The sequence below is a fragment of the Triticum aestivum genome, chromosome 7B (assembly GCF_018294505.1).
Source record: "Triticum aestivum cultivar Chinese Spring chromosome 7B, IWGSC CS RefSeq v2.1, whole genome shotgun sequence".
Classification (NCBI taxonomy): Eukaryota; Viridiplantae; Streptophyta; class Magnoliopsida; order Poales; family Poaceae; genus Triticum; species Triticum aestivum.
Genome location: NC_057813.1, coordinates 737,480,143 through 737,491,332, shown reverse-complemented (window position 1 = coordinate 737,491,332; position 11,190 = coordinate 737,480,143). Strand labels below are relative to the sequence as shown.

Sequence of the window (11,190 nt, the reverse complement as noted above, 5' to 3'; positions counted from 1 at the left end):
GAGTTCAACAACGGCTGCCGCCGCATTATGTATATACTCCACTTGGATAGGGAAGCATCGGCCCACCCACCGAGATGCTGCATGTTATCACCCTTCTCTTCCTCACCTTGTGGAATCGATCTTCAAATTAACCTGGGGATCTACATTCAATCCGTGCGCGCCCACACTCCCTGTCTAGCTCTCAACACAGATGATATTATATTATCGTCGTTATCATAGGAGATCCTTGTATGGTGACGGGAAACAAGCCATAGCTAATCACCATACGTATTACTTAACAAAACCCAGATTATATTATATTACCCTCGTCATCATAGGAGATCCTTGCATGCCATGGGGGACAAGCACCAGCTAATCACCACACTTAATTAACCACCTATGCAACTCGTAGTGCCAGCAGGCAAAACTGTCCTATCTGTCAATGAACATACGTCACCCAGCCGGCCTCGAGATCTGGACGCGCACGTCCTTAATTGTGCATGTGGGCAACCATGCCACACAGGTCATGCCAGATGCGCATCACAATTCTTGTTGCTAAGACTAGCCACAGTGAGAGTAACTTCAGCAGTAACATCGAGTCCAACTCAGCAAATTTGCTTATGTGGCAATGAGTTAATGACGAGAGAGGTAGTTTGAGTAACTTAGCTAGTTACTGTAACATCACATGTCCCAATGCAATATGAGTCTATAACTTAATAAATGAAGCCTTGCATGACACCGCACTTATATTACTACCCACTATGAAGGTAGAAATATAGTCTAGGGATATGTGTCTGTTACTAGTGTATGTTACTCTCCATTGTGGCTAGTCTAAGGAACACACATCCATGTCTTGTGTCTGTCGCCAAGGCCATGTGGCCAACGGCCAATTTTACAACATGGAGTATAGTAATATCCTTTTTCATAAGTACAGTAATACATATACTTCACTAGGTTCTCTACGCAAGTTTAAAGACATGCTAGGAAGTATTTGGCATTTTTTGTTGAGATCGGATTTTTGCCTGCACCAAAGGATTAATTTGCACGTTGTGTTGCTTGTTCTTGAAAAAAAGAAGAATTAATTTCCATGCTATGAAAACACCATATTAGTCCTATAATAAAGCCGCATTGGGGAACATAGGGGCACTCAAGTTCTTACTTCCTCCATTCCAATGAATAAGGTGTGATGACATTTCGAGATTTAATTTTGACCATCTATTAGACCAATGATATCTAATTTACATGACTTCTGGCAATACCATTGAAAACTTTTTCCAAATTCAACAGTAACCTTGTTGCACATAAACACACATTTTGTTGGTTAGATAAAACTTGATTTTTGACATGCCCCTAATTCCCTCAAATTAAGGAAGTATTTACTCTTTTGGACAGACACATTACTAATGCTCCAGGAGGATGTAAGTTAGATGCCAACCTATAAGATTCGCCTGATGGCATGAGCAAAATCCCAATCTGAAATAAACAAGATGTTTAACAGTTGAAGAACCAACATTTTGAGAACCAACCAGTGCCACACCAGGGATCAAACCTCAAGTTTAACACCATGTGTGTCTTATTGAGGGGATACTCTTTTGGTGGGAGGCTACGTTCACCTTAATAGCGAGGTGACTAGTCGCTCGTTCATAGGGATTAGTGTATTTGTGTTTATGTGAGCGTCTGTGTTTGCCATTATTTGAAGAGAAAACTAATCTACCGTCATTTTTGTGAGAGTTCAATAAATCATTTTTTAGGGGAAATGTAAATCCTAATTAAGGTAAAGGTTTTTGTAGGCTTTCATTGAAGCCACGGAAATATAACTTGGTGGAACTGACTAGTTTAGTTATTCGTTATAGCCTGTTCTTAGGCTTTATTTTCTGAATCTCGATGGATAGATAGATACGTGTCACCGTGCAGGCTAGATACTTCAGCGCTCGTTCCGGCCGACCGGTCATCGTCCATGCATTCCCATGCATATACTGCGCGAGAGACGAAGACATGCATTCCCATGCCTGACCACCGACAACTGTGATCAGCCGGCGTCGGCAACGACAACCACACCCAAGCCCATTTAACGTTACCTCTGCGCTTTGGGGTCGCCAGCACGTCATCCGATCTTGATCGATCGACAGCGATGGCATATGCCGCGAGCGGTGTCGTCGCTCCTGGACACGAACGGCCGGCGGGGTGCGAGCCCGCCCGACACGATCCAGATCGCGGCGCGCAGGTAGAGTGGCCGTGCGAGGGAGCGAGGAGACAGGCCGTGTGCGCCGGGCGTGACACTGTCCTCTCCTTTTGACGTCTTGTATACCTCTAACAGTAATTATATCATTGTATGTACATGTAGGCAATCGCTGACCCCATATGTCGTGTCTCGTGTCTGTGCAAACCAACAGCTGTGTTTTGTCATCTTGTTAGACAGTCGAATCAATCCGCGTGGCCATGGAGATTCGGAGGTGGGCATGCTGGGGTTGCTTAACACTATTGTTTGTCTTTCTCTCCTTCGATATGGTGTCTACCGTCACCTTGGTCTCCTGCTGTCGTCCGGGACGGCATGACACCGAAGAACCAACTTCAACCCTCCCTTTTCTTACGTCCGGGACGACACGTAATAAAATGGTGATTGAACAAAACTCCTTCAAATTTCTTACTTTTCTGCAGCGCTGGCACCCGCTCTCTAGGCAGTGAGCATTGGCTATCATCTTTGTAGGGCCGCTTGTCGGCAACCACTAGGTGTTTTTTCTTTCTTATTTCTCTTGTGTTTTTTGGGCGTGATTGTGCTGTTGCCCCAGCCGTCTTTCCTGATTCGGATTTAGATATTGATTGTATGGATCGTTGCTTTATCTACAAAGCGAGGCGAAAGCCTATATCGAGACTTAAATCCGCGTTGGCAGCCCATTCGATATGGAAAAGTAAAGATGCCAAAATGTTTTGAGAAACTAAATTAACCCAATTTGACAAGTCTTGGAGGGACCGATTGGGGGAATAAGTTGGTCGAGGGCCAGAGATGTACTTAAGCTTAAAAGTGGGCTATTTTGGGATAATACTACGTCGATGTCTTGCCCATCTCCAGGGGCTCCCCATGAATCCTATGTTGTCCTCTGTTGTCTTGTCCTTTGATTTTTGTACGATTTTTGCTGTCCTCTACTAGGAAGGACGAGGTTAGGGTTTTCTCTTTGAACGTGTGTGATAGTGAGGTTGTTAGGCACTTCAGATCGATTTAAGAGTTCAACGACGACAACTGCAGCTCCAGGGCGATGATACTTAGAGGCATGTGCACAAAGACTTCCCGGGTGTCATCGACAAGGTCAGGCCGGCAGTATGAGAGCGGCAATAGAGGCATGTCAGCGGCCCGTTCTGGCGGCGGTAGTGGTCGTCCGATGATCCATGAACCTCGATGTAAATTTTTATTATATTTGGGATGCTTTGTACTCCTGGTGAAATCTTATAATAGATCTTTGTCTTTTCACAAAAAATATTTTGAACGATTTACATTTATTTTTTCTAGCCGATTTTTCAGGTATTCGATGTGCTGCTGCTAAGTACCACTCCATGTGAAATCCGACTATAAGGTACACTTTATATTTTAGTCTTCATCACACAACTGACTATGAATTTTGTTTATTGCATGTCTATATAATTAGTGTAAAGACATATGAAATGAAATTGTTTAGAAGACAAATACGACGATACTATTAATAAATGCCCAATCCATGTGCTTTACTATAAATATTAATCATCAAAGTCATGCATTAAAGATCATGCAACATCAGGCGTGCCTTATATTTTGAGAAGACGGGTGAGGGGGTGTTTGTTTCCAGGGACTTTTTGGTGTAGGGACTAGAAAAAGTTCCTCTTAGAGACTTTTTAATCAAACATGAGGGACTACTAGGGACTAAAAGTTGCTTTTTGAACTAAATGAAGAAGACTCTCAAGGAGAGTCTTTTTTGGGACTTTTTCAACAATGCCCCTCCTTGCACCCATTGCCCCGCTGCCCCGTAGTGTTGTTTAGTTGTTATTTTTCTGTATACTAGGGGTAACATGGTCATTTAATAAGCTCTAGGGAAGGACTAGGGACTTTTTAGTCCCTAGAAACAAACAGGGAGGGACTTTTTAGGGACTAGGGACTTTTTATTTTTAGAACAAAGGCTCGCGAAGATCCCGGCTTTGAATTAACAAAGCCAACAACCGGCCAGGATTACAAACTCTGGAGAACCACCACGACAAACCAGAAACTAAAAAGAAAAAAAGAAAACACGGCAGGATATATACAATGGTGCTGGGGGAAGCTCACTTTCCAGACATACAACAAACTGGAAAAAGATCAACATGAAGCACCTAGCTTGAAGATGACAAGGCCTCTTGCACGCACAAAGCCTGGGAGAAGGGATATGCCGGCGAAGGGGAGGAAGATCAGATGACGAGAGAGGAAGCCGTTGCCACAACACCTGGGACCCAGACGGGAAACACCACCATCCAGATCCATCGTCGAAGAAGGCCCCTGCCTCCTCGCCTGGCTCGAAAGGCGCCGAACCGTTGACGAATGGACACGTTCACCCTAGAACCTGAATGAGTGTCACCGATGGCATCCACATTGTTGGGACCGGGCACACCCGATCTACCATCATCTTCTCACCTAGAGCAGAACATCACCAAAACCCGAGGACCCGGGCATTCAAGAGGAGAGGTGCCAGAATGCATTGAGGAGCAGCAGCCAGGACCAAGATCAAAATGGGGAGCTTCTGCACAACCGGCTCACTGGATTGACACTGCGGGGGGAATCCCTATCCCCTTCTCTCCAGTAGCCACGCGCACTGTAGGAGGAACACTACATCCACCCGGTGAGCACACAAACATGGCCTGAACCAGGGGGAACACCACCACCGCTGGAGTTTATGATGCTGTCGCCGACACCCACCACACACATCACAACAAAGTCCAAATTCCCACCTTGCTCTCAAAGCAGCGCCTTCAAGAAGGATACGGCGTCAAGGGCGTCGCCGCTGCCCAACCGCGTTGGGGTTTTCACCTGAGTGGACAAGGGGGAGGGCCGGGGAAGGTATACCTAACAGACGCCTCCAAGAAGGTGCGCGGTGCCCACGGGCGTCGCCGCCGTCACAGCCAGCATTGCTGGCTAGGGATTTCTCCTGGCAATTCCCGTCACCACGCCCACCCGTCGGAGAACCGGCGTCCAGGACGGAGCCAGCCAGATCTGGGGGAAGGACTTGCCGAATCCGCACCAGAGGATGGAAGGCGGCCAGATCTGAAGTCGCGGAGCCGAAGCCGCCGCCGCCACGCCCTGGCTTGCATCCACCGGGTATCTCGCCGTCCACACGGCCGAGAGGCACCGGCCCGCACCTGGGCCACCATGCGCCGAAGATCCGGTGGCGCCAATCCAGTCGAGGCCGCCGCCCCGGGTCCCGAGGCCCCCCCGCGAGCGATGCGGGGCAGCAAGAGAGGCCCCGCCGCCACCTTCATCAGCAGCGCCCCGGGCTTGGCCGACGGCTGCTTCGGGCGGCAACGAGGGGTGGGAGAGAGGGAGGAGTGGCCGGCGGGGGGCTAGGGTTTCAACCCCCGAGCCGCCCGAGAGGGGCGACGCGAGGTGAGGGAGGGAGGGGCCAAGGGGATCAAAGGGGTTAAAGTCCTAGGACTTATGAACCAAACATGGCCTGAGTATTGTGTTTTTCATTCAGAGAATGGTGGTGCATCTGCTCTGTATGGACCTCTCCGTATATGGGCTTCGGCAGTAAATGACAGATGAGCCTTTGCAGTCAAAGTCTCCAAAATTACGGCCCATCTTCTATTGTTGAACCAACATACGTGGAGTGCAGTGAAATTCGGAGGAGATCCAAACTAGTTGTTGTTTATTTAACCAAAATTTAGATTCAGAAGAAACATGAGTTGTTCATTTTCTCTGAATGACAAGATTACTACTGATGAGTGATGGCAGGGAATGACGCGGAGCCTGGGAACATGCGGAGGGTAGTACAAGGGTTGACTGGTTCAGCTGAGGTGTGAGGCTGCCATTGCCGCAGAATAACATAGGGTGTGGGTGAGTAGAAGGATGACCTGGCCAACGATGGGAGTAGTAGGGGGCGGTGAGTCTTGTGGCAGCACAGTCGGCCACATGAGGCAGGACCACGCGGTGGTTTGGACGACTGGAGCAAGAAAATCAGAGGTCGAAGAAGCAAGACGACAGTTAAATGTTAACAATCCAACGGTCACTAGTGATAGAATCGTTTGTTTACTAAGTTGACAAAGCCTTGCGTACGCGTCAACTTAGTACCCTTGCGTACGCGTCAACTTAGTACCCCTCCCTCCCAGAAAACAGAAATCCAAGTTCCCCATGCGGACCTCTCGTATCGCCGGAGCTATCCATAGAGGGAAAAGGAACCCGATATTGCTAGGGAAACCGGATAGCCTCCCTCTCACATCACACTTAATATATAGCAAGTAGAAAGGGGGAGGGGGGAGAAACAACCGGTCGAATCCTTGACGAAAATGCTTTAAACATAGAATACTTGTATTCTCTTCGAAAACATGTCTCGTTTATTTGGCATGAACATATGAACGTTAAGAAAAACCTTTCATTTAACCTGAATTGGTTATATCTGGCAATGACGACGCTTTTACGTCGTTTTTGAGGGTGATAACCAATATTCTGATTTTGGGTGGTTTGATCAGGTGACGACGGTGCTTGAGAGTCGCTGCCTACCTGAAGGCATTAATGCTGAAGAACCTTGTCGTCTGTGTGTGTCATGAGATGATTGATGTGGATATGGTGATTGTCGTAGTTTTCCGGTCGTGGATTTAACCCCTTTGTTTTTTCCTCGCATGTGCATAACTTTGGTTTTATATAACCTTGTTATTTGCTGGAATATTTTTGTGCGCGTCTTGGTGTTGATTTTGTGCATCCTAACTATGTAAGGATGTGCGCTTATTGTGCATGTATCATCTTGATGCTCCATTATAAGGCGATAAAATCCACCCTTTGTTGAAAAAATGAATGGATCAATCATTTCTAAATATCGAAGTTTGAATCTTGATGGAATTTGGCGACCATCGTTTGCAGCCTGTGTGATAGCATTGCTCTGCTGAATGTCGATCAGAAACTTGATTTTGTTAGGTGATGGATCTGAACTCGCGAGAAAAGAAATGAAGAAAACAGAGGCCATAAACCAAGAATGATCCTAGCATTCGCGCACGCATGGTGCCACTTGTCTTGTACGGTTGTACTGGCAGACAATTGCAAATCTCACCACTTACTCTCCCTGGCTTGGCTTCCCACGAGGGGAGGGGAGGGGAGGGGCCAAGGGGATCAAAGAGGTTAAAGTTCTAGGGACTTTTTTGTCCTAGGACTTATGAACCAAACATGGCCTGAGTATTGTGTTTTTCATTCAGAGAATGGTGGTGCACCTGCTCTGTATAGACCTCTCCGTATATTGGCTTCGACAGTAAATCACAGATGGGCCTTTGCAGTCAAAGTCTCTAAAATTACGGCCCATCTTCTATTGTTGAACCAGCATACTAGTTGTTGTTTATTTAACCAAAATTTAGATTCAGAAGAAACATGAGTTGTTCATTTTCTCTGAATGACAAGATTACTACTGATGAGTGATGACACGTCATGCTTAATTCCCGGCATGCACTTCATATTTTAGCACTCTTCACTTTTGTTTTATAACAACATAAAATGTATACGGAACTCTGAACACTAATTGATGTTTAGAACCAAGATAGTACAAGTAACATCGAGTGACAATCAGACGTATGAAAGAGTTGCACAAATTCCTTCCTCTATTCATCATCTACTTATTTACAGTTACTGCCACTAATTTCACTAGAACAATCAAGATGGACGCATCCTGGATGGTAGTAGTAAAGCTAGAAGATGTGCAGTGTGTGGATGTTGAGGAGTGCGACTCTGGTCTGCACCAGGCTCCGGAACACCTTCTCACTCCCGGCTTCGAGCTCATCGATGAACTCCTCTAGCTCCTCCAGCCTCTCCGCCACCGCCGCCGTTACCATCTCCTCTTCCGCCGACCTCGGCATCGGCGCCCTTTTCTTGTTCTTCGTCACCAGGCACACCAACGCCGCGGTGCCTTTGCACGAGCATGACTCCGCCGCCACGGACCCCAACATGGCCGCCACGGCCCCGAACAGTGCGGCTGACGCAGACGCCGTGGCCGCGGCCGACTCCATCAACAACCCCGTCACCTCCACATCTGCCGAGCTGCCATGACCGCCGCCGAGGATGCTCAGGCGCGAGGGCCGCACGGCGCACTCGCTGGCCGCGGCGGCGAGGCGCGCGAGCTCCTTCCCGGCCCTGCGCTGCGACCGCACTGCCGAAGCCAGGCGCGCCCCGTCGCGGCGGCGCACGGCGGTCAGCGCCTCGGCCACGTCTTGCTTGAGCGCGACTACGGCCTCCTGGAAGCAGCCGTGCGCGTCGGCGAGGCGGAGAAAGGAGTCCAGGAGGCGGTCGACGCTGCCGCCGGCGCCGGACAGCGCGGCCTGCGCCTCGGGCAGGTCGAGCAGGTCGCCAAGCGCGGCGTGGAGCGCGTCTACGTGCGCCAGCCCCGTGGCCACGGAGGCGGCCAACGCCGCCGTGCCCTGCTGTGCCCAGGCGCGCACGGAGCGGATGTGGGTGTGGAGGTGCGCCAAGATCGGGTGCGAGCGGCACGGCAAGCTCACGGACGGCCCGTGGTACGACGAGGAGGGAGCGCGCGCCTTGGGAGACCTCGAGGGGCTGAGAGGGAAGGAGATGGAGCGCACGAAGGCGCGCGCCATGGCTGCCGGTCGAGCTGCCGCTTTGACGATGGTTGGTGTGCGCGGCTGCTTGCGTGTCTGTGTAAGTTGAGCTGAGCTGAGCTTATAAAGATCCCAGCTGAGCTGAGCTGAGCTCTCTGGAGTATCAGTTGAGCTGAACGTGGGTTGATGTCTGACAGTGACACACGCGCTTGCACGTGTGCCTGTGTGGTCGAGGTACAGCCCGTGGTGAGGGAGTGAGGTGGTTTTCACCGGTTGTGTCAGACAAGACAAGTGGCACTGTTGCGGTGTAATGCCAAGATCGTTCTTGGTTTCTGGCCTCTGTTTTTATTCTTCTTTTTTGTGATTGCAGATGGATCTCATAATCAGGTTTCTGATCAAGGTTCAGCAGCAGAAGGCCAGAAAACAGGCTGTAAGGATACTCCCCAACTTACATCAAGATTCGGATTTCTACATTTGAAAGAAATTTCTTTTGTTTCATCTTTTTTTCACCGATTAAGCGAGAAATATGTTTAGATATGATACAAGTATCTTACCGTTGAGTCGTATATGTATTAGCAACCAGGGCTCAACCCCCTCTCCCCCTTCCTCCTAGTTGCACTAAGGCCTTGTACAATGAGAGGTGCTTAGGGGAGGTGCTTAAAGAAATAAACCAAGTTTTTCTTAAACACCGGTGCTTATTTGTACAGGATAAACGCTTAACTAAGCGTCTCTTCTGTAGAAATAGGCAGCGGTGCTTCAGAAAAACGCGGTTTATTTTTCGAAGCATCTCCTTAAGCACCACCCATTGTACAAGGCCTAAGTGTGAAGCGAGAGTAAGCCGACACGGTTTTCGTCGACCCTCCATGAACTCATGGGATCCCCTTCATCTGTTGAAAGCTCCGGTAATGAGAGAGTTGAGGAACTTATGGACACATTACACACTATACAGCTGGTAGAATTTATTTAGTTGTAGTTACACCTAAATTTGAGACTCCTCGTAAACTCTAAAACACTCTACCAAGTTTGGATATTTAAGGATACAAAGGATATGGAAAGATATAAAAATGCTATAATATAATCTACAGAAATGTATACTTGGAGAAATGCTATATATTCGTTCTCTTAGATTTACGGAGAAATGCATTGTGATAAAAGATTTGCATAAATATCTCAAATTAAAATTAAAATTATGTCATTTTTTGATAAAAAAATATAGTTTAATCTTTAACATGTGAAAACTATTTTAATAATGATAAATAATAGAAACATATGAATGTTACTATACCAAAGCATAACTATATAGTTAATTACAAAAGTTGTATAAAAGAAATACTAGTCAAGATAGTATGTTGAAAATCGCGTGTATTAATAAAATAATATGTGATTACTACTAATTAAAGTAAACATGTTTAATATAAATAAATGAAAACAATTAAGTTTAACACGTCATATATACCATTCAAAAGAGTATATCTAATTAGAAGACAACGTATTTATATAAATAACATAACTTCATCTCTATCAGAAACATACTGACATTAATCATTTCCAAGCAGAATATTATATTTCTACTCGATTGAAAAAAAAAATTACCGAATTTGTTTTCTATTCCTCTCAGTATTATTTTTTATTTTGATTTTATAAATTAGAAAAAAAATAGTATATAAGAGATGTGTCTGTTTGTATTAATAATATATATTTTCTAAACTTATTTTATACGTTTATAAATAAAAATGTACCTATATTTTTATTAGAGATTAAACGAAATGTATTATCAACATAACATTTCAGAATTTAATAACTTCAGTGATGTTTGTTATGTTGTTAAATGAATTGTGCCTTAAAAAGTTTTTTTTGTAACGCTTCTTTAATTTCTTTTTCTTTTAGCCACATTAATAAACATGTCGCTTCACAGAAAATATGAGAAAACAAATTCGTGTGGTCATGGAATGCATGAATCATTACAGACATGATCCAGTGGAAATTCGCGGCTACTTGATGAGTAGCTGATGCATTCGGCATTGAAAAGCAAAATATATAGAGCCTACATTATCATCGATGCAACGAGCTATTTTAAAAAATCTATCCTCTCCCTTTAAATGCAAACTCTTGGCTGGGCTCATCCATTTTTCCAACAAATAAAAATATTTTCTATGTGAGACCCCCACCCCCTCGCGCGCGGAAGTGTCGGGGTTGGCCAACTTGTGGCACTTATTAGGTTTGAAAGGGAGTTAACAAGTTGACAGCCTGCATTATGCTCAAATGATTTTTCTCTAAGAGGATTCGTGAATATATTAAAGATTGTTTGGGGCTTATTGGCTTGCATGGACATCTCTAGGAAGGAGCGGTCTCATTGCCAAATTTGTGGATGAAGTTCATGAAACCAAGAATTTAGATGAAAAATGGTCACATTAATATTCCTTATGCATGTGTCTTAGGGATTAGCATCGAGAAGAATGTTGGAGA

At 46.0% G+C, this 11,190-nt stretch overlaps 1 protein-coding gene across 1 annotated transcript; it reads right to left on the bottom strand.

Annotated features, from left to right (window-relative positions):
- Positions 1 to 7,672: 7,672 nt before the first annotated feature.
- On the bottom strand, positions 7,673 to 8,812 carry LOC123160465 (uncharacterized). The gene has a single exon (XM_044578280.1). The coding sequence runs from the start codon at positions 8,761 to 8,763 to the stop codon at positions 7,861 to 7,863; it is 903 nt and encodes a 300-aa protein (XP_044434215.1). The 5' UTR covers positions 8,764 to 8,812; the 3' UTR covers positions 7,673 to 7,860.
- Positions 8,813 to 11,190: the final 2,378 nt, after the last annotated feature.